We start from the raw sequence: 27,978 nt of genomic DNA on the forward strand, positions 1-27,978 counted from the left end.
ATTGCAGAGGCATGTTTGTGCCTTTGTCTGACTGTTCTTCCTGTCGCCACCTAAACCTTCCCCGATGATAGCACGGCGTGGTAGCATTTCCAGGCGGAATGAGATGCAGGCCGAAACACATTACCCTCTATCATCCAATTACACCAGTTTATTTACAGGATCCTTCTACCCAACCCCAATGAATAACAGTTAACTGGCCGGTGTCATGTGCTAGGCTGATGATAAATGCATCGAATACGAGGAACCATTCAACTTGATTAAAGTCTTTGACAAGAGAGAGTGGCGGAACTGAGTGGCCCTCATCTTTCATGCCATCTTTTATAGATGCCTTTCGTCAAAGCAATTGCACCACGGGCCAAGGGTTCATCTTAGATCAGATAGTCGAAAGCAGCCTTTTGTTGGCCGCCTCAGTCTCAATCTCAGTGGCTCCAACAAAGCTGTATCAAAGCCATGGAATAATTGGCTCATAGGCATGAGGAGCTGTGAGGAGCGAGTGTGTGTGTGTGTGTGTGTGTGCGCACGCACGCACATGCACACATGCATGTCTGTGTCTGTGTGAGCATTCGTGCAGGCATGTGTCTGTGTGCATTTGTCTGCGTTGTGCACGCACGCGTGCAACTCTGAAAAGCCATATTCACTCTTCTGCATTACGTTCTCTGCAAGAAAACAATCTGAAGCTGGAATAGTGTGGCCTTTGGCTGAGCAGATGGAGACTGAGGTGGATTTTCCACTCTTTTAACATTATGCTATAGTTAAAAAGGCCACCATAGACTCCCAATGGTGCAGCCTAAACAGGGCCCTGCCGAGGGCTCTGCCAGCATACTGGAAATGCTCTGACAGTCACAGCCCACTTGGCAGCCTGATGGTGTGTGTGTGTGCGCAAATGAGAGAGAGAAAGTGAGTGGGGAAAGCAAAAGAGAGAGAAGAAAGTGAAAAGAGAGAAAGAGGGAGTGGAGAGGAGAGGAGGGGATTTGGAATCCTCCGCCCATGTGGGAGTGTTAATGCAGCTGAACTGTCAACCATCTTCTATCTCCACCACAGCATTTCATTTTTCACAGTGAAGATCAGTCTCTCACCTGAGGAAGTTCTCCAGGTCGTCACGGCTACAGGAAGACCAGGAAAGGTCACTAGGGTTTCGGCCTTTCACCCATTCGCCGGACATGATGTGGGAATGGCCGGTACAGGTTGCATGGTCATCGTCATGACTCATTCCCATACTGAAGACAGAGACAGAAACACAACATGTTTATTATATATCTATTATTTCTAGGCAATTCTTGTCCTTTATTTACAGTAGAGAATGCAGAGAGACAGGGAGTTGAGGGCAGATGGTGGAAGGACACAAATATGTGGTCGACGCACCACCCTATCTGCAGGGAAACACAATGTTAATCGCTTAAAGGAATAGTTCACCCCAAAATGACTTTTTTCAATCAATTACTCACCCCATGAAGCCTTGAATTTAGGGAGAATTTCAATACTTGATGAATTGAAGATTCATGGGGGCCAGGACTATATCAAAAATATAGTTCTGCCGTTATACAGTATATAAGACAACTCTCACAGTACAATCCAAGTGTCATGTATCCAGTCCATGACTCAATTACTTCCAAAACTCCACACTTTCACTTAAAGGGATATTTCACTTTAAAAAAAAATTTGGGCCATTTTATCATCTACTCAGGCTTTTGTGAGACAGTTTTTAAGTTGCTTGATTCAGTATTTAGATATTTGATATTCATTTTATCAGACACGCCCCCTTCCCATACAAACCCATTATAACTTCAAACTCAATTTTTATCATGTTAGATTCATCAAAATCTGCCCTTCTAATACGCGAAGGGGGTGTGTTTTTTTGATTACTTTTTTCATGTATTTAGTTTTTTATTGTATTCATTTTCCAAAATAAAATATAAAAAATTATTTAAAAAAAGTTATCGAAAAAGCAACATTAAAACGGTCTGGGGGGCCCACAAAAGCCTGACGATAAAATGATGGGGTTTTTTTAAGTGAAATATCCCTTTAAACTAGAGTATTTAAATCACTTCCAGGACATTCACAAATGAGCAGTGTGCCTAAGTTGAACCGCACTAATGTGCAACATTGTTGAGTGAGAAAACAATGTTGCACATTAAGCTAATCATCTGGGGACCCCCCAAAATAATGTGGGGACCCCCCCCCTCCCCAGTTTGGGAGCCACTGCCTTAGAACACCTGGACACATTCACACTGAGTTACCTTCACGTAGCAGCACACCTTAACCCACCTGCAAGACATTCACACTGTACAAAACCTCAGGACTCAGTTGGTAACCTTTACGTACTGTAGCAGCACATCTTAACACACCTGCAACACATTCACACAGGAAAGTTCCTGCCTGAAGGCAGAGCTTTGACAGGAAAAGATCTCCCACGTGTGTGTGTATGTGTGTGTGAGAGAGAGAGAGAGAGAGAGAGAGAGAGAGAGAGAGAGAGAGAGAGAGAGAGAGAGAGAGAGAGAGAGAGAACGAAGACAGAAAGGCAAGGACAAAGGCATAGAGACAGTGGCATACAGAGAGATAGAGAGAGAGAGAGAGAGAGAGAGAGAGAGAGAGAGAGAGAGAGAGAGAGAGAGAGAGAGAGAGAGAGAGAGAGAGAGAGAGAGAGAGAAACGAAGACAGAAAGGCAAGGACAAAGGCATAGAGACAGTGGCATACAGAGAGAGAGAGAGAGAGAGAGAGAGAGAGAGAGAGAGAGAGAGAGAGAGAGAGAGAGAGAGAGAGAGAGAGAGAGAGAGAGAGAGAGAGAGAGAGAGAGAGAAAGAAAGAGAGAGAGGGGGAGGGGGAGTGGGGATGGAGAGAGGGAGAGGACTGTGTCTGGAAAGAGGGAGGACTTCATTTGGACAAAGTTTGTGTGACTGTGTGTGTGTGTGTGTGTGTGTTTCCTCCAAAGCCATGACCTACATTTGCAAATTAAAAACAACATCCCAGTCTGCACTGCAGGCACCAACTCAGAAACTAATAAACTCCCAGTGTAGACTCTTCCTTTTCCCCAACTTTAATGAAAGCAATATAAAATTACATATCAGGACCCGTATTTGTCCACGTCCACTGTTAGGTATAATGCATGAGTCCCAATGGAACGGGACAGATCAAATCACTGGGCCAATTCGGACTAGAGCTGAACACAAAGGGCATACTGCAGTTACGTTAGTTGTTTCCACTTTTCAATCTAAAAGCATCAATCGATATATAAATATATAACTTTGCTTTCAAGATTGCTGTGGAATGAGCAGGCGTGATTGTCTGGCGTGGCCAGAACACTGGAAAATACAGTAGACCCGCTTTTGAGCACCAGACTCATCAGTGAACACCATGCCTGACGTCTTGGAGATGGAATGAAAAATCGAAGCGCATGGCCTGTAAGTTCTAATGACCTACACTTGCACTTACGCAATCAACTGATTCTTAAAGCTTGATTTGTTCTTGGTTGTGTGTGCGTGTGCGTGTGCGTGTGTGTGTGTGTGTGTGTGTGTGCGCGTGCGTGTGTGTGTGTGTGTGTGTTCTCATCTGGTGCTACTTCAATAATCACACTCGCAGTTTGTTTGGAGTGTGTGTGCACACACACATATGTGGCTGGGCAGCAGACGGGCACACTCTGTGCCAGCTTGTTACCTTTCCCCGGCCCTTAAAGCCAGGAGCAGAGCTGCCCGATGAAAACTGTGATAACTCCTGAGGGAGCTGGCACCACCACAAAGCTACTGCAAGGGCTAATACACATTGGCATTATTTCCAGGTGAATTCTGGCATTAGCTCTGTGTGGCTGCTCTGTCAATGAGGGCTTTATGTGAGGAGTGCTGTAATAGCAGCCCCCAGCATTAGACACCTTGCTGAGGCTCCACAACACTGAGTGAAGAAATAATAAGACTGAGAGCTTGGCTGCTCTCGTTACGTTGTAGGGAACAATACCACTGATTATACCAGAAAACAATTTAAAGCAGCATTAACATTTTTATACCTACAAATTCAATTGGTTTATCACTCTCAAACACAGAGCTGTGCAAGTAAGGATCAGTCCATTGCCTCTAGCGTGAAAGGCTGTGAGATTTGCTTATATGAGCTCCTGCAGTCAGGCGTGCCAAGTGGCTAAAATCATCCATGATGCCGTAGCATAATTAGCATGGCGCAAAACACAACTGAGAGTATATAGAACCATTGTTTGGTTTCTGGCTGAAATTTAAAATACTTAGCACACTGCTATGAAGGCCACCAACGTGCAAAAGTGCTGCATGCAACTTTTATCATAATTCGGTAACTTAAAGTCAATAATATACAATGAAGGCAGTACATTTACAATTTAATGAGCTAATGAGAACAGACACCCCCCACCCACACAAAAAAAGTATAGAACATATGAATAATACATAATAAAAAGCAATGCTATAACAATATGATAAAACAATTGGCAATGAAGTCACAGAGTGAGCAGGTATCATACTTGTGTCCCAGTTCATGAGCAATGGTGAAGGCCAAGTTGAGTCCATTGTCCTCTGCTAACACACACTTCCTCTTGGCACTGCACACACCTCCAAGATACGCAATACCTGAAAGAGACAGAGCGGTATGAGATGACAATTAGTCACAGACTAATTGGCAAAGACTCCTTTGTCTATTCTCAAAACATTACAAAGATTCCAAAAATGATTACAACAAGGAAGTAATAATTGTGATGCATTGAAATACATCAGTATAGTACTGGTAATGTGCACCGGTGACTATGGCATTGAGAAATTGCTGTGGAATGGATGTCTTTCCACTTTGAATAAAACACATTAGAATTCGAGAACACAACTCTCTCAAGGTCAACACAATGTCATAGTTCATTAGACTGGAGAATGACAATGCAGCCAAAGACTCCATTCAGGCATGTTGTTGTGTTTTTGTTTTACTCCAAGCCACTTACTCCTCAAGAATTTGCCATACTGACCCAATACATGAACTGCTCACTTCCTGGAACAGCCTCACTTTTCTTAATGCAAGGAAGCAACTTTATGTTTGATTGTATGCATAGATACTTATCAACATCATTAATAATATAAGTTTCATTCAATCAATTATGATTGGAGACTCTCATGGGTTCATTTAGTTGATCTTCAGCGAGAACGATATGTTTTAGATACAAAACATTCTGCAGCACAGACATTCATTCATTCAAAGTAAGAATACATATACTATGTTATTGCTATAGTTATGACTCAGTCAAATATATTCATAAATAGGAACAATTCTCTCTGTGAAAGTCAGAAACAGGAGAACTAAGACTCCAACCTGTGACGTCTGGAGCTGCTCTACAGAGAATTAATTGGAAAAGTTGGCACAGATGAGTAGAGCACCTATAGGAGGGTTTTTAGGCTGGCCTTTGGAGTTTAAAAGAATTCGAGTGTAGTGGTAGGTGGGCAACAGAAATAACATGATATAAACATTTCAATTGAATGCTATTCCTCTCTGACCAGCCGCTCAACCATTAGATTTAACAACAATGGCTCTTAACTTCAAGAAGTCTGAAAACCTGAATGAAGCTGCCTTAGCTTAGAGCTCGAGTGGACACACAGCCAGCGTGATATTGCTGGCATCTAGACGTATATAAAAACAGGTTTACTGGGTGGATTATCTTACAGTAATACAAGAGTGTCCGAAAATGTTTAAAAAACAATCAATCAGCCAGTCGGCCAAGCATGCTGACATCACTGGAGTGTGTGTTACTGTACCGCTCTCCATGTGTCGGTACACACACACACCTGCTTTCTGTCTGCCTCTGGCGCTTGGCCAGTGAAGCTCATTTGAATCCAGACAGGCATAAATTAAATCATTGACAAGGATACGGCAATCAGGCCCAGATGGGAATTCTTTTTTTGTGTGTGTGTGACTGTGTGTGTGTGTGTGTGCGTGTGTGTGTGTGTGTGTGCAAATAGCAGGGAGATCACATTTTGGCTTTATCAGCCAATGCAGAACATTCTCATTTAATTGGCGCACGAGGTGATTGAATGCTCAGAGATTGGCTCCTAAGCAAAGGTTGTTAAGATACGACATAAGTAAAAGACGGGAAGAATAACTGCCAAGGGAGGACTGTTCCTCTGGCTTAGACTATTAGATAAAGTGGAGCAATACATTATACAAACTTCAAGCATAATTGGAACAAGCATTCACACTGATAATGTGACCATAGAGGAGGTCACTGCAGGGAGGACTTGTGCTCTCTCTCTGTGTGCGTGCGTGCGTGCGTGCGTGCGTGCGTGCGTGCGTGCGTGCGTGCGTGCGTGCGTGCGTGCGTGCGTGCGTGCGTGCGTGCGTGCGTGCGTGCGTGCGTGCGTGCGTGCGTGCGTGCGTGCGTGCGTGCGTGCGTGCGTGCGTGCGTGCGTGTGTGCAGAGAGAGAGAGAGAGAGAGAGAGAGAATGAGTGCACACACATTTCTGTGTGAAAGGGTTGCCATTATACTGTGAGGTTTTGTAAAAACAAATTATGGTCAAACACACCAGATAACATAGCTGCCCTACTGACCTCTCTAATAAGATAAGATATTGTACTCGCTCTAGCTCTCTAGAGGCCAAGAATTGTTCTGTACTGTGCTGGACCCAAATGGACGCATTTGGATTAATCTTTACACTCTTTACAGTCAAATTAACAAAGAGGGCCCTATTTTGGCAACACATGTTGCAAGGGGGGCTAACTGCGTTGGGGGTGGGGGGATCCACACCAATTTTGGTAGGAAAACTGCATTCCAACATAATGCGAGCAGCATTAATAAAGTGATATAATCAGGCGACACAGGGGAAACAAAAGATCTCTGCTTACCGTGGAAACAACAGGTGTCCGAACGCAGTGGCCATGTTACTGTGGTCAGAATCACCATAGTCTCCTCATGCCAAAGAGACATCTTTGATATCTTAGCATATCAGTTTAATATTCACATGCTCATTCTCAGTTAGGTTACTTTTGTCGTATTAAAGCATGAGAGGTGCGGGAACTTGCTCTGTGCTGTGCACTCTGGAAGCCCCATTAGTCCATGGATTCACAACAATACAGCTAGGCCATTTGAAGACATAAGTAGATAGAATGTAGGCAAGCTACATACAGAGATAAATGCATTTCTTTTTCTCTCCATCTCTGTCTGCCTCTCTCTCTCTCTCTCACTCTCACTCTCTCTCTACCTCTCTCTTTGCACCTCATGTGCTAAGCGACTCGCATCGAGTGCAGTGCCAGCAGAAACGCAAAAACCCCAAAACTTGCATTTTCAAATCATATCCTTTGATTGATTGGTAATAAAAATCATATTTGATACACCGAATTAACAACCACACATTGTTGATTACAGAGAACTTTATATTATAGGAATAGGCCATAGGAATATAGCATATAAATATTCTGTCATCTTCAGATCCCTCCTGTATAGTTAATTGAAATATTATTTAAAGGAGGAGTTCACCCAAAATAAATCTTATTTTCTATCAATTGCACACCCCATGAAGCCTTGAATTCATGGATTTATTTTTGTTTTTGTGGCATTCCTAAGCCAATAATTTGATGACGGGTGTGTATCCGGTAGGAGACACAAATAATCTACTTTGTGTCTCCTACCGGATACATTAGCCGGTAGGAGACGGTCATCAAATTATTGGCTTAGGAATGCCACAAAAACAAAAATAAATCCATGAATTCAAGGCTTCATGGGGTGTGCAATTTATAGAAAATAAGTATTTTTTGGGGTGAACTACTCCTTTAAGAGCTTTACAGATTTCCTCTTTATGAAGCATATGGCACAATGGCAGTACAACTTTTCAAAGAAAACCCTTACAAAAACCTGCTGTACATATCGCCATATTGTATATGTGCGTGTGTGTGTGTGTGTGTGTGTGTGTGTGTGTGTGTGTGTGTGTGTGTGTGTGTGTGTGTGTGTGTGTGTGTGTGTGTGTGTGTGTGTGTGTGTGTGTGTGTGTGTGTGTGTGTGTGTGTGAACCATTTATACAGTCTATGGTATGAACATGTCTGCACTCTGCATTGTATGTGCACAGTAAAGACAGTCTTTCTATTCCACTTTCCATTCCCCCCCCTTGTGACTGCACCGGAGGCTCCAGTCTTTAATACTCTGTTTTAAACTGAGCTTTCCATTCAGTGCTTCTGTTTCACAGTGACTTTCACTTGTCATTTCTTATTCCACTCACACCTTAGGCCTTGTGCAGCCTCTGTCAGCCAGACACAGCACTAGTGGACAGAGTGGGAGATGCAATATGCTAAGACAAACACAATGAAAGAGAGTGTGGGCAGAGAGTGAGCAAGAGAGAGAGCAGGGGTGGGAGTGAGAGAGAAAGACAGACAGAGACTGGGCAGATGTCTTAATGAAATAGAATGTGCCTGGAGAGCAAATATACAGCACAGTCAGAGAGCAAGTGATATGGTGACTGATGAAAGGACTCTGTCTGCCGTTGTGGATGGACAGGACTTTCAGACTTCAATTTAACAAGGTGCTCTTCACCAACAGCTCATGGACTCTGACGACAGTGTCAACAAATCAGAGCAAAACTTCATGTCAGTTTAGGGCTTATGTGCTTCCAGTCCACAGATGACTTATCAGTTACAGTACGGTTACAATATTATAACCTCTTGGCAAATACATTTTCTTTTCCTACAGAGATCCTTCAGAGCTCTTTTGCTGCTCTCATCTCACTATCGTACGGTATGGATCCATTTAGCAAAGATCCAAACATGGCGGCTGGGGATTGGATGGGGCTGAGGCAAAGCCCCTCTTCACTGGAAACATTTTGGGCTGATGAAAACAGATGTTGGCCTGCATTCTTATATGTTCGATGGTACAACTGTGTTTTACAACCACGCATGCTTAGTCAGAGGCTGCAATTATGAGTGTATAATGTCTATCATCTGCCAGGATTATAGGAAAGAATCCTTGACGGATTCATGCAAATAAAAACGGCAGCAAAAGGTACACTTTTGTGTGTGTTTTCACGTGCTCTGCATGAGATTGTATTTAAACGGCTGTTTACATGGGCTACTTATTAGTTTAGAAGGGGAAACCCACGGTAATGAGAAAGCACACAGGGGAGCTATGTGTAATGGGCAGACTTAATGAGTGTTAAGACGAAAAGAGAGAGCTTGGCTGCGTGACCGCCTGGGTTTTTGACAGACTTTTGTTTCCATCTCAGAACATTCTGGCTGTGTTGATGCCCTGTGCCAGTGGTTCCTGCTATTGTAGCTACGAAGCCAGCTGACTTACTGTAACTGACCTCAAAACACCCTGAAGACCCCGCAGTTGAGCCAGTGGCCAAGTAGCCGATCAATGCAATAAATGAATGCTATCCGGTATTCAGTCAAAGGTAACACAAACCTCCAATTACCATATTGGACCTGTAAACTCAGTGGAGTCACTCATCTGAACACAAATGTCACTGGTAATAAGTAGCGGCACAGTGAGGTAATGCATGGATGAGATTTTTCTTTTTCTTTTTTTGCAGCTTCAAAGATCCGTCGAAGCCAGCACTTCTGAAGCTAAAGCCCCAGGACAAAAGGCCATGATCCACAGCTCAGCGTTTATCAGTGCACAGATTTGACTCAGCGTTAGTGGCTAGCTGGCTGATCAAACAGGGATGTGGCCGCTCACAGAGCTGGTGGCTACATCCAGTCAGACAGCCTCAAAAGAGGTGGCAAAGCCTGATCAGGCCTCTAAACTCACAAGCACTCCCCTGTTTATAAGCGGGGCCAGGGCCCGAGGGCGGCTGGACCGGAGGAACCGCTTTGTTCAGCCTGATGTGCACGAACATACGCACCGAGCGAGCACAGTGACACAAACACATAGACCCACACACACGCACACACACACACACATTTGTGTATCCTGGACTGACCCTGCTGCCCTGACTATGACCCCAACCCCAATCCCTCCATACATACACCCATGAAACACTTGCGCATAACACACACATGCACGCACACAAACACCGCCCATCCTTTGATTTCCCCGTCCTTCTCCATACACAGTCACACTTCAACGAACAGTACACAGACACAGACACAAACACACACACGAACGCACACACACACTCTTCCCCGGCTAAGTGTGAATCAGCTGATTGGTGTGGTGTCACCTCCCACGCAGCTCATCACCCCTGACGACGAGTCAACAGCTTCACCGTACATACATTCCCCCTCTCATCTCTGGGCCAGTAAACCAAACACAGGAAATAGGATACCACTACTACCAGGATATTACTTCAACTACCCCCTCCAACTCACACACCCATTCCACCATCACTGCCTGCCTGCCTGCCTGCCTCTCGCTCCCTCTCTCTCTCTCTCTCTCTCTCTGTCTCTTTCTCTCAGCTTTATCCGTCTCTCACGCTCTCATCATTCTCATATATCTCGCTTGCTTTCATCCACCTTGTGTTTTGTTCTCCCTCTCCGTTCCAGTCGGGCTCCGGCGGGAGAGCTGGGGGGTCCCGCTGCTTTGATAGCAGCCAATAAGAAAATAAAGAATAGAATAAACCAACCGTTACCTCCCCGTTCCCCTCCCTTTAACCTGAGGCTGTGAAAGTTATGTCTGGGCAGGCAAAGAAATACCAAATCCCCTCAAAAACTAAATCCAAACATTTGTTTGGGGGAGAAAACGCTGACTCTGGCGTGGGACAAAGAGGGAAAGGTGCAGAAGTAGATAGAGGAAGAGAGAGAGAGAGAGAGAGAGAGAGAGAGAGAGAGAGAGAGAGAGGGGGGGGGGGTGGGGGGGGGGGGGGGTGTGGAACAGGACTTTTTTATGAGCCCTGTGATTATAGTGTGGCTCAAAGTGGGTCACACACTTTGGGCCAGCTAGCACAAAGAGCAGGAGTGTTCTCATTGTGCTGGGCTGTGGGAAGATTAGCACGTCCAGAGTATTATGGTGCAGTAGAGAGCAACCGGGCCAGGCATGGCCCGGAGCTGCCCCGCTTGTCGCAGTCACACTGGCGCGCGCTGTCTCCGTCTGTCACAGCTTCCATGACATCACAGCTATGTGCATGCTGATAAAAATGTGATAATGTGTGGGAAGCCGTGCTAAGGCGGGCCCGATAAAGACAAGCAGGCCTGGAAACAGCTGCTTTGCTCACCTCCAGCAGGGAAAGAAAATGGAAGAAATTAAAAAAGAAAAGCCTATGCTACCGACACAGGGATGTAAATGTTGTAGTACTGCATATGGCATACTGTATTGCATATGCCTACAGTAAGGGTATCTGGCATTGTCTTGTTAATTACCCTGCATGTTATGAGGTCCTATATGGTCTTTCACTGCTAAATTCTAAAAACAATTGACCTTATTTTCCAAACCCTACAGATGTGGATCGAACTGTATTATTTTCAAACAGCATATGGCTTGTTCTAGACTACATTTGCCAGATGGCTGTCTTCGCCACACAGGAGAGTACATTGAGTTCCAAAAGGTTTAGTCCATCATAGGACAGTCAATTGACATTGAGAGTAATTTATTATACTCTCATATGATTAATAGTTTGGCTTCGAGTAGATTGCACCTCATCTGGTCTAGCTGTATACTTAGTCAAACTGCAGGAATACTTAATACAACGTATTTCACTCTTTGAGTGCAATTCAGCCAGGACAACTTACAAATTGATATAACAGGTTTATTGATGGTTATGACATGTCTATAAGTTTGGTTTTGGAGGACTGGATCTGTTTCTATGACTAGTTGTTACATGCGTGTGCTGCAAAAACTTTACTTTTTTTGTTAGGAGTAACATAATCCCACAATGGTACATGCAAGCAGATCTACTGTAAGCAGGTGGAACTGGGGAGGAGGTGGGTGAATAAAGCACAACAACAGCAGTAGGAGAGCAGCGTGGTGGTGAGCTAAGCAGGGTTCATTACAACATATAAATGCATGTGTGAATGATGTTTGCTCTAGAGCTCAACAGTGAATGCCCACTTTTTTTGAACAGCTCGATTTCCAGAAGTGAATTTCCCATTACTTTACTACTCTAGATATTTATGAAACTCCTTATAAAGAGTTTTAAGCCTGGAACCAAGCCAACCAACAACAACATGAAATGTTACCATAAATAATTTGATATTGATTGATGTAAAAAAGGCAAAGGTACAACACTGCGCACATACTTATTTTAAGAGTGATGGAAGTGCTCATCCCATAAACCATTTTGAATGATACTTTTCCAATGACTTCCAATCTAACGATAGCTTGACTTGCTCCTTCTTGAATTTAACCTTTGCCATTATTATTATTAGTTCATACCCAGGGATGTATTCACTCAAACTATGCAAAGACTTAAGACTTCGGACGGTAACAGGCACTATAGATCCCATAGTCTGTGGGTGTGGAAGAAATGCTAATAAACAGTTTAAGATTGGGAAAAGTAAAAAATCTGCTTCAATAAATTTGAAGATAACCCACTGAGGAGAAAAATGCATGAGAACAGCCACGTAACTCTATAAAGGTCCCTGTCTACCGATTGGTCATTATGTCACTGTAGCATGCCGAGTGCTACTGTGGGTTGTTGCTGTAACAATTGAGACTGTTTTGTAATTAACGCTTCTGTGCTTTACAGTATTGACCACACACATATACATTATATATTGGTGCACCAAGTCCATATAGGCTCTGTGGGTCTAGCCTTAGTGGGTCTGCTGCTTGCTATGCGTTTACATCAAAGTCCTTTATAACTTTGCACCAGCTCTGTTGTCTCTCTCTCTCTTTATCTGTGTGTGTGTGTGGGGGGGGGGGGTTAGGATTGTGGGTAGCGTAGTACTTCTCCATGATATTGCAAATAAAAGGTTTTTCATAAAACAAGGTTTTATCTTACAGAGACTTGTGGCTTCTAAAGGATATACCGTACCATGGTTTCACAATGTCATAGCTCATTCTAAGCTTACCTTGGATGGTTACGACATCATGGTTAATAATCAAAATCCTCTATTCAGAATATGAATGACATTTTCACTTCTGGAAACTCACTGTTGAGCTCTATCAATTTGTGCTATTGAGTGGTCGATTGAATAATCATCTTAAGCCAGTTTCCTGCCTTCTGAGAAAACCGCAACTGTCCATATGGGCATCAGAAGATCTAATACAGCACACCACTAAATACCACAAACAACAAACAACAACTTCAATCAATCAATCAATCAATTTGATTTAGATAGTTCCAAAAACATATCTCGAGTCACTTTACATGTAGAGCAGGCCGAGAGTGACCATAACCATAACCTAACATGCCCCCATTAGCAAGCTACTTGCTTCTATTTAGTGTTAAAACCCATTTTAGTATAAAGACTGCACTAACTGCACAGCCACCATAATGTTGTCTGTTCATCATTACTTATGATCACACACTTCCTGAATGAATCACCTCCTCTATTTACTCACTGCCTCCTTCATGATCAACTGCATAAGCGCTCAGTGACATTGATGTGTTGACTTTTACCTCGAAACGTCACTGTATGTATATATTAATCTCCCCCAGGGGAAAACAGAACTCTTAGAGAAAGCAGAGCCCACTGGTAATGCTTCCTGACACGTCCTTGAAGATCTGCTATTGGAAGAAAATAGGGCCAAACAGAAAGGTAAGAATCAAACCGTTTAGTACCGTTCGTACAGTATAGCGCCGTTCGTAGAGTATAATGCAGATCATTGCCTGCATGATGCATTTTTAGCTTTTGAAGAAGCACTTTATATTCCTTTCCAAAAATGGTCCATCTTAGAGGAAAGTAAATTCCTGTTTTATAATTGGTTGCGTACTTGTGTAATGTGTGTTGTGCAACAGAAATAGACAATCTACAAGCTCACAATGTGCCGTGGTGCGAAGCTTTGTGAGCTTCTACATCAGCTATTTTCGATGAATGTCACTGGTGTGCAAATTATAAATGAGGCTAAACTGTCCACTGCTGACTGTGCTGTTTTTACTGATATGACAAAGTATGGAAAAAGGTAGAGCTAAAGGAAGACAGGCTACACAAATACACCCCTCTCTGCCTCAGGCAGAGGTCACGCCTGAATTAGATTTCTTTATCAAATTGCTTTGGGAGCTTTTAGGTCTGCTATTTCCAGCACAGAGCATCATTTTATGACGATTACTACAGTAATACATTATTACATGTTACATGTTCATGTCAAACGCAGCGGTTCATCTACTTGATTTTCCACTCATTAGAATGTTCAATTTTGCTTTTAACGTTATCTAGAAATAAGCATCATGTTTACAATATACATGCATACACTTTTAGAAGATATAGCAATGAGAATGATATCTTTGTGCACACTTGGCTAAGGATGCATGAGCAGGTGACAGTTCCGTTTACAGTGTACATTACCTATAGCCCTATCAAACACACAACAGATCGCTATAGTATGAAAGCCTATCACATTAACCTGGTCTGTGTGTGTGTGTGTGTGTGTGTGTGTGTGTGTGTGTGTGTGTGTGTGTGTGTGTGTGTGTGTGTGTGTGTGTGTGTGTGTGTGTGTGTGTGTGTGTGTGTGTGTGTGTGTGTGTGTGTGTGTGTGTGTGTGTGTGCACGTGCGTGTGTGCGTGCATGCGTGCGTGCGTGCGTGCGTGTGTGCGTGCGTGTATGTTTCAGGGGTTTAGGCTGTACTGGGGAGAGAGACAAAGAGCCAGTCTTTGTGAATAAACACACCACCGCCATGTCAGAACCTGCTGCTCAAAGGCGAGGGGGGTGTCTACAGCAAGACTCAGGGGAAACGCTCTTTCCGCACTCCTATAGGTCAACAAGGCTATGGTGAGAGGGTTCAGTGAGCATCAGGTAGGAAATATCACCCACATTTGTGCCTCTGCTAACTGGACAAGACAAAGACCCTCGTACCTGTGACATAGCTGAGTGTGTGTGTGTGTGTGTGTGTGTGTGTGTGTGTGTGTGTGTGTGTGTGTGTGTGTGTGCGTGCGTGCGTGCGTGCGTTCGTTCAAATTCAGTCCATTCAGCTAATTCTATGACCCTTACTTCACTCACACAGCAGATATGCACACACACACACACACACACACACACACACAGAGCTTACTGTTGGATCTGATGCAAAGCTACAACCATGGCTCCAGGCAGCAGAGGAGCAATTGAAACTATGGGGCCTCTTCAAAGGAAAGGAAGCCAGATACAATATGTCCTCCTGCACCCACAATCAATCCAACACTGTCAGTCACACACACACACACACACACACACACACACACACACACACACACACACACACACACACACACACACACACACACACACACACACACACACACACACACACACACACACACACACACACACACACACACACACACACACACACACACACACACACACACCCACACACACACACAAATGATGCAAATGCACACAACCACACAAAACCACACACACACACAGAGGCCCACACCTACAGTACACACACAGGCAAGTACTGTACATGAGTACAAATATAAACACACACGCACATATGCATGCACGCTCAGCTACGCACACACACACAGCATACTGTAAGCCTGCACACACTTGCCAGGTGGACTTATCGCTCTGCACAATCTAAGCCTTTCAGAAGGAGATCCTCCTCATAAATTAGAAGTGGTGAGGGCCCGCTCTAATTTCAGCCTCTGATGCTGGCTGAGACACGAAGCAGCCAGACTCCCAAGAGGGACGCTCCTCTTCCTGATGTTTCAGAGGGGGAATTCCTCATCCTGTGGAAATCAGCAGCTTCACTGGACCCTGTTCAAAGGCTTCAGTTTAAAAGGCTCAAATGACAGCCACACAGCCACAGGAAAAGCCCGGCCCAGCCCTAATATTGCTCTCAGAGGAACTGAGATATATGGCAACACAATGCAGGACTGACTCAATCTCATATTGACTTTACCACTCTTATTTACTGGTCTATAAGGAAAAACAACGACAACAACAACAAAAATGTGGTAAAATGGGGAAACGGCGCAAAGAGAGAAAAATGATTCGGCTTTTATGGGAGCAAGGCCAATTCTCTTGACTTCCAAAGACATAAATCACAATTGTTGATGAAAACGTTCCAACATTACATAATGCAGTGGTGGAGATGTTCGTAGAGAAAAAACAATTCTTAAACCACCAAGAATGGGGCTACATAGATCACTTTTTTTAAGACGAGGAGCTGAGAAAATAACATCAACAACTGAAACAAAAACAAACCAAAAAACAGACACATTGGTGAAGCCGAAGCCAGGGCAAATTCCACTGGTGCATATAGAAATATAATTCTGGGGAGAGATTGCTTAACTAAGACAAATGCTCTTCGTAAGAACCTACAATGCACACAATAATCACATTTCAGTTTTTGACATGATATCTACATTTATATTAGCCATGGTTCACATCACACTCGTCTGTCACAAGCATCATGGCGCTATACTTGTTCCTGGTTTTTGAAAATTTACAACCAGTACATCTACATAAACGTTCAGATTTCAAATATAAAGTGGTGACCCCCAAGCCACAGATGTAACAAGTTAAAGCGCCCGGGTCTAAGTAACCGTATCTTCCGTATTGTTCAATAAAAAGTATTTTAATCCGATCGGTGGCCATTTTCAATTAATTTTTTTAAATGTATCAGAGTGCAATACACCTCCCAACCGACACGTAGTTGAAAGCATATGGAGAAAATTCGGAGAAAATGGCCACCGATCGGATTAAAATGCTTTTTATTGAGCAATACGGAAGATACAGGTACTTAGACCCGGGCGCTTTAACTTGTTACATCCATGGCTTTGGGGTAAGCACTTTATATTTGAAATCTTAACGTTTATGTAGATGTACTGGTTGTAAATGTAAAAAAATCAAAAACCAGGAACAAGTAGCACCATGACTGTCATGATATGACAGTCATGTTTCAGGGCTACATTTAGGGCTATCATATTTTACTGAAATGTAGAGGTGACTTATTTCAGTATACGGATGCTTTTGTGCAACAAAAGCATTCAACTCACCCAATCACACACATACAAAAAGATTTCTCTAAGATTCATGTTGGATTCATAATTCAAAGCTGTGAGATTAGATTGCACACATACTAAGCTATATAATCACTACCTCTGGAGGTCCAAGTAATGTATCTTAATAACATCACAAGAGACTCATTCAGGGGGTTCCAGAGCTGTTCATGTCCAAATCACTAAATAATTTTCCCTGATGAAGACATAAGACGAAATATTGGCAGTAGCACAAATACATCTTTTGAGGCCGGAGTGTGTGACGATCTTACTTCACTAGAACTCTGTCTCCTCAAAGCATTACACTAACAAATCTCTTCCAAAGCCGTGCAACTCAAAATGAACGGCGGATTGGCTTTTTGGGATGCACTGACAGTACTATATTAGTACTTCATTATATACAGGGGCACAGCATGAACACAGTCTTCCATTTTGTAACTTGCTCACTGAAAATACAGCCTTCATGACATCACAGATTAGCATTGGCAGTGAGCCTTTAATGTTCACAAATACTGAGTGAGCCGCTAATGGTTGTTGGAATAGAATATGTAACTTCTGTCATAGGGTGGATTTTCATTTGAATGAGTGAGTGAGGGCCACGAACTATGGTAAGTCATATGAGCTCATGTAACTGGTGTGTTTCCACTGTGGAGGGTAGGGGTGTGTATGTGTGCGTGTGCGCATGTGCGTGCGTGTGTTGTGTTGTGTTGTGTTATGTTGTGTGTGAGTGTTGGGGGTTGGAATCAGCCTGTTCTATCTTGATGGCTGTTGCAGGCTGCATGACTGACGGTCCTGCTCCAGCATTTAGTCACACTACAACTCAATGAGATAGAGTTAAGGTTTTATAAACACCATATAGAGACAACGAACAAAGAGCGCTCCGTGTTTCCCTTTCAACTGCAGTGTCAACTGATCACTAATGATTGTTCATGGATTAAGCAACTCCCATGAAATGCTTTTGTTTTTTCGGTACAGCACACATCTATAAATAGGTCTATAGTGAGATGAGATAATACCTTCCTCGATTTGTGACGTACTGTATCTCATAAAGTTGACAAAAAGATCGGTTTTTATGATAGGTGTCCACTTAACTCTTTGCCTGCGGATTCTGCCAAGGCACAGCCTGCCACTGACGAGATTTGTGTTTTCAGTGGTTTTCCACCAGATGGCGCTGTTCGCTACCCTATGAATGATGCTTTCACTGCCAGATGACGACAGACCCGGAATTGACCTCATTTATTTCCTGTAAATGACGTCTCATTTACTTCCTGTTTATTTCCTGTGGGAAAATGGCTTTATCTCCGTTCCTATTGCTTTACGGCAAAAACAAGCCACATTCAACTGGCCACAGCTATGCAACGGATTAAAGCAACCGGAAAAATGTTTTTTCAGAGACTCCCGAGACCCCTGTGCGATCTCCATGAGGACGGCGATCACGGATAATATTCCATGATTTTTCAAAAGTCAGTCAAATCGCTCGTTTTCGCTGGCAGTAACGTCACACTATTACACTATTACTCTGGCAGAGGTCGCATGCTCTTGCCATCTTCAATGCATCAGCATGCCATGAGTGTTACTGAGGTTAGTGGGGCAGTGTGCCGGCAGACAAGGGCCCTGGCCTATGGCAAGGGGCTAGTGTCACAGGCTCTCACTTCTCAGGGACACAAGGCCACCCGGGAGACTGGGGCAGCACAGATGCAGCATTCTGTGAATGCCATTCCATAGACTCAAAGCATGACCCAGTGTGTCTCTGCACAGTGCAACATCATAATGTGTCTACTGACTGTGACAGAGTACTTGACAGCATCATGATTCAGTTTAAGAACAGGTCTATGTCTATACAGTACGTAACGTAACACATTAATTACTGAGACTACGGTGGTTTCCCAGCACCTTGTTGTGTTGCTGTTGATATGAACTTGACATTATCAGATGAACCAGTGATTTCATCAAGGAAGATGTTATGTTTCTGAAGCCACACTTCAGCCCATCTCTGCTTTACCAGCTCTGCAAGTTGATTCTACTGTAGCACTAGCTGTCCCAGACCATGGGGTGAAATGTCAAGACTCTGAGTGTGTGTGTGTGTGTGTGTGTGTGTGTGTGTGTGTGTGTGTGTGTGTGTGTGTGTGTGTGTGTGTGTGTGTGTGTGTGTGTGTGTGTGTGTGTGTGTGTGTGTGTGTGTGTGTGTGAAACTCTAGAGGAGTTGAACTGCCACCTGTCTCTCAGTTTCAGGAGCCAGATGTCTATGGGTCACCAGAGGCCCTAGACTGCCTATTTTCACACACTCATAGGCCTACACACACACGCACGCACGCACGCACGCACGCACGCACGCACGCACGCACGCACGCACGCACGCACGCACGCACGCACGCACGCACGCACGCACGCACGCACGCACGCACGCACGCACGCACGCACGCACGCACGCACGCACGCACGCACGCACGCACGCACGCACGCACGCGCGCGCGCACACACACACACACACACACACACACACACACACACACACGCATACAGAGAGAGAGAGAGAGATGATACTACTCACCCACTGTATCACAGGGTTCGTCTTTGTGAACGCAGAAGTCTGTCCTGGAGAAACAGCAGAGTAACAGGTTAAGTCATCTCCACCCCCTCATAACTGTAAGTCATCTTGTCCTCACATACTATATTACTGTGTTCATTAAAAGACCTGGGCCATGTCAGCGTATTACTACCCCCCCCCCCCCCACACACACACACATAGTATACTGTATATATATACAGTATATACTTAAGAAATAGGTTCCAGCCGTCACACACACACACACACACACACACACACACACACACACACACACACACACACACACACACACACACACACACACACACACACACACACACACACACACACACACACACACACACACACACACACACACACACACACACCAGAGTTGGTTGTGCTGGTAGCCATGGGAACGGGCTGAGTGTGTGGCCGGGTACAGAGCCTGCAGAGAGCTGTGACAGGCCCTCTCATTCCCACCACCAGCCCCTGATGGGAAACTACACCTCTCTTTGTCCAAACTGTCAACCCACTATTTGATATGCTTTCTTTTCACACAACGCTATGGAGCCTACGCTACAGGGTTTGGCTGCCATGTAGCAACTGTGTGTGTGTGTGTGTGAGAAAGTGCGTGCGTGCACTAGCTTGCGTGCGTGAATCCATGTCGTTGAGAGTGAACGCGGCAGGAGCTCCCGAGTGCAATAGGTTTCTCTGGGTAGACGTTGTCGTGTGCGATAACGGTCCGACGACAACAGCAGAGGAGGAGTGTTTCCCACGGGCCTGCTCGTGGTGTTCGGCTAGGTGTGAACAGCTGCACGTCAACATCTGGGACCCAGGCAGCCCTATAGCCCTTAGCATGAGCTGCTTGTCACGCTTGTCTGTTTGTCTGCCTGTTGATCCTCTCTGTCTGTTCTGTTCTGTTCTGCGTGCGTGCGTGCGTGCGTGCGTGCGTGCGTGCGTGCGTGCGTGCGTGCGTGCGTGCGTGCGTCATCAGCATTCACGTCCTAATCATAGCATACCATGAGCATGGGGTGTCTAGGGAGGACATACAGACTGGACAGAGAATAGACACCACTTCCATTCCCACACCACCATTGTAACAGACTAGTGGCAAGTGCCAGTTTAGTTGATTCACAGCAAGGCCATTATAGTGAACTAAAACTAAAAGTGAAAAGATTCAACTGAAAAAGATGCGATAGATCTGGTCAATATGGTAGATCATGAAAAACTGTTATAGACCTGAATGGTGAAACTTTTTCTCACTGATCATACTAGGGTGATCAAAATATTCCATTTGCAGGACAGAAGAACCCCTGTTGTGGGACAATGTGAGATGGGCGGTGGGGGGGGGGGGGTTGATTGGGGGGGTTGGTGGACGGAGTCAGTCGGACGGACAGACGGACAATAATGATTTATTATTGCCGTTATTATTAGCCTAAATGCCTTGATTTCGTATATGCAGTAATAGCACATTTTGTTCCCCTGCTGTGAATAGTATGGAATCTTACATTGTTGCCTACATTGTTGCATTTTGATCCGCTGCTTTTAAAACAAGCTTGTAAATGAATGTGTTCTTACTTCGGCAGCTACTTGAACTTGCACTCTCGTTGAAAATGGACAGCATTAGATGTGTAAACTCTGGGCATGCAGCTTCTCCTTCACTTGTATAGTTTTTCTCTTGATCAGCAGCGGTTCCTTGATCAATCCTGACGATCCATCAATTAAAACAGTATCTCTATGAATACGTTGGTGACCGGGATGTTTAATGTAAAGTATTCATATGTTTGGTTGCATGCTTGTATGCTTGAGCAGTGCTCCAGTGTCCACTTTGTTGTGACATAATATCTTGGGGCTGAGATATGTCTCCCCTGCGGGATGTGTGCGGAAAAATAACTATAGAACACGGTCCATGTCAGACTCTGTCCATTTTGCTTCTCACGTTAAGAGCTTCAATCAGCCATCTTGCCACACCTGTGCATTGACACGGGTGTTGCGGTAGTTCTACGGTAGTTCGAAGAGGAATGGAGTAATTAAAGGAACATAAAAAGAATATCCATGATTGAAATGCAGGACATTGTTTGGTTCATGCGGGACAAATGTCACATTTTCGGGACTGTCCGGGAAGGAGGCTAGTTTCTACAAAATAGCTAGAGAATGAAGCTTTCTGGCTATGATCTGACAGGCTCTCTGCCATTTTCCAATCTCATTTGTAACACAAGGACCAATTGCCCCAATCAATTACGCCAAGTAAGATCCTGGTGGGATGTTGGTGGGACATGCTATTTGTCTTTGCAGAGGGATGCAAAGACAAGTTATTGAGGAAGCTGCATTTAAAGACTGCCCCTCCCTCAAACTGCCCAGGTTAACAAACACAGTTAACAGCCCATCTGGAAGGTCATAGTGGGTCCAAATATAAGCCGCCTTTGAACTCCAATGTTAAAAAGCCTCACTCAACACACGCAGGCACACACACGTGCACAGGATCCTCCATATGGCCTTGATGTCCGACTTCGACTAATGTAGCTTACACCACAGACCATAACCTCATGCTGCACTGAATGTGTCTGAGGTATTTCCTCACGTAATCCCTGACCTGACTGTTCTATTGCAGCTACAGTAGCCTGCTTCTGCAGCAGTGGCTCATCACCAGCCCTGTCATTACAATCAACTCACTCAGCTTGTCACTGTTAGAAATAAATGTGAAGCCCTAAAAGACAGTTCTTATTATGAAACAATACCCAACTTTGTAGATCAAAAATGTCTAATAATTCTGATGTCAAATATCTTAGGCGTATGCAACTTTTCACCTCTACATAATGGTGCTATTATCTTCAGCTCTTCTGTATCCAGACCTTCTAAGGAGTGCAAAAATAATCTAGAGCCAGATTCCAGTATCAAATATCCTGCTATCTCGTCCTGAGAGGCTGCTAATAAGCTGTTAGAGACACATTGCAGACATGACATCCACATTACCTCGCAGTGCAGTACAGCACAGAAAACACACATGCAAACATGTGCGTGCACAAGAGTATTTTGCTCATATGTATTCATTCATGCACATCACACACACACACACACACACACACACACACACACACACACACTCTCTCTCTCTCTCTCTCTCTTACAAGAGGAAACTCAAGCGTAAAACAACATGCTTTAATTTGTCTCCATGTCACCCTTCTCTGCTGGCATCATCACCCTCTCCTCCTCTCAGACAAAATGTGATCCCCAATACTCCCCATCTTCACTGAGAAGGCCTTATGACAGTGAGGGCGGCATGCGTGTGTGTGTGTGTGTGTGAGTGTGTGAGTGTGAGTGTGAGTGTGAGTGTGTGAGTGTGAGTGTGAGTGTGTGTGAGTGTGTGTGTGTGTGTGTGTGTGTGTGTGTGTGTGAGTGAGTGAGTGAGTGAGTGTGTGTGTGTGTGTGTGTGTGTGTGTGTGTGTGTGTGTGTGTGTGTGTGTGTGTGTGTGTGTGTGTGTGTGTGTGTGGTGGGGTGGAGATCAGATTTACAACAAAGCACCTCAGGAACAAAAGACCCCTCTGTACGGGCCCTCCACCTTTCCACCAACTCCCACCCCCCCTCATCTCATGGAGGCTGGAAGAGACAGGATAGGATCTGACAGGCTACATGAGCGCTCATTTAAACAAAAGGATTCCTTTTACCTCCTCTCCGGAATTACAGCAGGTAATAATAGCTAATCCTAAATTAGGAATGTGTCATGTAGTGCCAGACGCGGCCTCGTTGGGAGTGATGGAGAAGGGATCGAGAACAAACCGACCTTGCTGACAGAGCGGGAGTAGGGGGTGGGGGTGACTGGAGGGCCGATTAAAAGACCATATAGGTGCTCCACAAAGTCAGCAGGCCGGACTAGGTTTCACTGCGCTCGTGGATGGGCTTTTACAGAAGATGACAGAAGTGTATGTGACAGACAGAACAACAAAACTGCTCCAGGTACATACCTAGTGACCAGCACAGCTGTATCCACAGGGGGGATATCATCCCTTCCTCCAGGTACGTGGTTGGTTCCTAAGTACCGAGGGCCCCCATATTCATGCCACTGCCACTGACAGAAGCTTTCCAGGGATCTCTCCCCATGATGGCTCACCTTTAACCTCTCCTAGAAGATCACAGAGCAAACGTTCAGTTACTCATTCATACCTTTTGCCTGTTATCATTCGGTTTATCAAGTCTGACGTCATTTTGTAGTCCGACGTCACTTCCGGGTCCACCAGCGCTGTCCACTCTTCATTCTAAACAAACATGTCGGAACCCGAAAATCTTTTTACAATAACCTCCTTTTTCAGAAATGAACCATTGAGGGTTAAAAAGGGTCTTAATGCTAATATCATAGACAGTAAAAAGTAGGCTAATACATATTTTTTAAATGTATTATTAGTATTAACATTATAATATTTATTTTTATATTTATTATATATATATATTTATATATAGATATATATAAAATAACGATTTCCTCTTCTCTTTGTCGTTGCTAGGAAAGCGGTAGAATGACACTTTAGTCGTTATTTTAGTTATTTTTCCCATAGACTTTTACGTTTAATATCGCGTCAAATAAAAACTGTGTTCCAAAAATAAATAAATTATCCCGGCGGTTTGACTCATATGGATATGAAGCATCAACTGACGGTGAGAAAACGCTAACGTTACCACCGCCAAATTAGTTACATTTTCGCCAGAAACAGACTGTATCAAATATGAGTGACTATCATAAACGATACAGAGCCACCTCCCCGACAATATCGCCGGGACAGTTTGTTTATTTTTGGACCACAATTCTTATATGAGACGATTCTAAGATCACCCAATGTTATCCTCCATAGAGAAATTACTTCCACGACCGAGGGGATGAACAGGTGACGTCAGGACTTCGGTATTCTACTCTACTGAATATTTAAATTCCTGCCACCACCAACTAGTCCACAGAGCGAGTGAGGTTTCAAAAACAACATACAAACATGCATGGACGCACGCTCGCACGCACGCACCCATGCGCACACACACAATTTATACACTCCTTATCAATTAAGGCTGTCTCTTTTGGGTTGCGCTTGAGTAGACAGGCCAGTAGAAAGACATATGTTGCACCCTGCACACAGATAAGATAGCATCTGAAGCTGATAATGAACAGGCTTGGGTGGGACCAGCATCTGCTGACGGTCAGGTTGTTTGGGTCATCAGAGAGTTAAAGAGGGGTCTAAGGGCGACGGAGGAGGTCAAAGGGGAAAGGTCAGGCTTACTGGGCGGGTGTGAAGCAGCACCAGTTTGGTTACACGTATGTTGATCCTGATTCCCAGGCTCTGGTGGTGGAACATGTTGTAGACCTGCAAGAGAAGAAGTGCCCATGTTATTGGAGTTAATAACGTATATACAAAGTGTTGTTTAACTCTGAGAGCGTAAAAAAAAGGAACTGTTCCATTTGTACACTCTCACTCTCAAAGATCAGCAGTCAATTTATTTACACAAATTAATTTGTGACAATATTTGTGCAACACATTCAGACGACCGTCCCGTCACCTCGGGCTATGGGATCTAAACTCTAAACTAGTTTGTCTGCCATCTATCTTTGTTGCATTTTTAATTTCAGTCTTTAATTTAACACTCACGATTTTACAGTGTAGGTTAAATTAACTGCCAGAGGTATTTTCATATTTTTTTAGCCAGTGCCAGAGTTTTTCATTGAAAAAAAAAAAGTACTCAGGAGCCGAGATACAGAATGTTTAAGTTTTAAGTTAACAAGGAAGTGGATAGGAGTCTAGATCTTTGAACAATCATATCTCCTTGGTCTTTGGGTGAAATTGAAAAAAAAGAAAAAAAAGAAGAAAAAAATCACTTCACGTAGATCTACGCGATTGGCACGTGGCGGCTTTAAATAGGTTCGCGTAGATCTACGTGATTGGCAGTGAATGGTCAAATGGAAAAGTTAAAGTTTAAGGGAAAGACAAAACAAAGTGTGGAAGCAATTAGTGTTTTTTAATGTTTCACTTTTCCAGATCTAACAAACCATGGCATTGATAGTCCTCAGTGTGTGAAAGCATCAGTTTCAGAATGACAACAATAGCAGTAGCACAACAAACAGTGAATGTTCCAACCTATATGAACTTAATTTCCATTTCCTGGTTACCAAATAAAAAGGCTACTTTATTGGAGAGCTGTTAGCTAGCTAGCTATAATGTATAACTATGTTAAGAAAATATATATTGAGTGTATATTTCTGTGGCTTATTATCATCTTCTTTTCCCTGACCCCTTCCATCCTTAACTAAAGTTAGATGCTGAACAGGTTGATGATAGTCAACCTTTTGAGCCTATGCTACAAGATAACCAAACAACGGCCACTTGGATGTGTCCAAAGGTTTTTGCTCGTCTCCAAGCAATAGTAAAGCATTTGGAAGAATACACACCAGCAGCGGTATTGCCACTTCCTCACTTAAAGAAAGCGGCAAGGTTCAGTGCATTGACTATGCCGAGAAGTGATGTGGTCTGAAATAGGTGTGTACCAAGTGTAACCACGAAGGTCGACCGTGCAATTTACAATTTAGGAATTAAGCAGATGCTCTTATCCAGAGCGACTTACAAGGTAATCAATCACATACATAGAAATGTCACCTATACGTGGGTGTTTCAAATGCTTTGTACACATTTAGCATAAAAATGCAGTGGTAGAAATCTGCTGGTGCGTAGATTCATAGTGTAGTGCTTGTTTGAAATAACTTTTCTTCTCCCTCTAGTTTTCCTGCCTGCATCTCAGGAAAGCTGGTAATCTGGTGTGGTAATGCAGTTAAGACAGCAGCAGTTGAGCCTGGAGGCAGAACAACTGTGGAAAGTCACTTATACAGATGCACTCGCATGGACACACACACTTTCGCGTGCCCGCGTGTGCACACACACACACACACACACACACACACACACACACACACACACACACACACACACACACACACACACACACACACACACACACACACACACACACACACACACACACACACACACACACACACACACACACACACACACACACACACACACACACACACAGTGTCCCGGAGCCAGCCCAAACCAAGCTTAGCTTAAATGGGCATCTCACAAAATTACTTAGAAGGAAGTATATTACATAGAAACAGTCTCTAACTCAAAGAGACAAAGTGGATTATTCTACTGCCCCTGCCCCACAAACTGCTCCTGACACACCAGGTCACCGTCATAGTAAGCCAAGACCACACACCTTACAGTTAGGCTGATACAGAAAAATGTCCTCCCTTCATCCCATTTGCTCTCCAGCTCTCCAGGTTCTATTTCAGTTCCTATTGTGTTTTATCCTCGGTGATACTGTGTCTGCTATAAGTGCTGATGTGCTCGTTCCTTTTATCACCAAATAAATTCATTCATTCAATGTAACCAGTCTCTGTTTGGCCTGTGCGCATTACAGATTATCAACTCTTAACATTTTACAGTCTGATGACAGACTGTAAAGTATGGAGACAGCTATTATGTGAAAGCCATTATAGAAAACATCGCAGATTCACAAAAACGGTTTAAAGTGTTGCTATACCCCAAAAGCTTTTTTTCCCATCTGAAAACCATGTTTGGCTATTAGGTAGTGCTGTTGACTGATTGAGGACCAAATCTTCCCATTGTTGTGGAAAGTTGCTCGGTCCTAGCGACTGTGCTTAATAGTGCCCTCTATTGGTTGAATTCCTGCAATCGCAAATGAAATCACCCATTGGCTGTTCAGCAGTGCCAGCTGATGTAGGGTGCTAGCTTTCATCAGCAAGCACACAGTCTCATGGAGGGTTATTGTACATGCCTTAGCTACCCATTCTGGAGGCATTGTTTAATTTATTTCCAGAGTGGATGGATGGACTTCAGACAAAATCATGCCATTTAGATCTGTTTTAAAAATGTTGTACATTGACACAGTGGTTTGGAGAATCTGAGACCAGGGAAACATTTTCATGTTTCATATATCATTTTCAAATTTTCAAAGATTTATATAATGATTGTGATTATTGTGATTTAAAGAATTAATGAATTAATTACAGGCAGACTTTTTTCTTTTTTAATTTAGAGTAGCCAATTATTCTTGCCCCTTTTTTCTCTACAATTTAATCATTGTGCCAATGAAATCCTCACCACACACATTCTGTGTGTTACCACTACTGGCTCACTTGCCAGTAAGGAGCCCTGGGTCTGATTTTCAAGACACTCAAAGGAGCAGTTCCCAAGTACTTGTGAATTTACCTCTCCAGAGTAGGGGAAGCTCATAGGTACTCCACCAGACTAGAGGGAGTTCCTTTGACCTCGTGTGTGTGTGTCCCAGTTCAATTTGCTTACGGGTAAAAGTAAAATCTACTATGCAGCCACAACACAGTGGAATGCTCTACCAACAGCCCTGAAAGTTTTAAC

General features: G+C 43.8%; 1 protein-coding gene across 2 annotated transcripts in view; it reads right to left on the bottom strand.

The window, feature by feature from the left end:
* The window catches only part of adamts17 (ADAM metallopeptidase with thrombospondin type 1 motif, 17), a 104,883-nt gene that overhangs the window by 64,349 nt on the left and 12,556 nt on the right, over window positions 1–27,978 (bottom strand). For both annotated transcript variants that reach the window (XM_080437812.1, XM_080437811.1), the window contains exons 5-9: window positions 24,808–24,891; window positions 23,509–23,666; window positions 19,546–19,589; window positions 4,475–4,580; window positions 1,077–1,217 (exon numbers count right to left, since the gene is read on the bottom strand). In XM_080437812.1, coding sequence (XP_080293938.1) covers window positions 1,077–1,217; window positions 4,475–4,580; window positions 19,546–19,589; window positions 23,509–23,666; window positions 24,808–24,891 — 533 coding nt within the window. The remainder of the gene's footprint in view (window positions 1–1,076; window positions 1,218–4,474; window positions 4,581–19,545; window positions 19,590–23,508; window positions 23,667–24,807; window positions 24,892–27,978) is intronic.

The sequence above is a fragment of the Gymnoscopelus braueri genome (genome assembly GCF_963280865.1).
Source record: "Gymnoscopelus braueri genome assembly, chromosome: 1".
In the NCBI taxonomy this organism is placed as follows: domain Eukaryota; kingdom Metazoa; phylum Chordata; class Actinopteri; order Myctophiformes; family Myctophidae; genus Gymnoscopelus; species Gymnoscopelus braueri.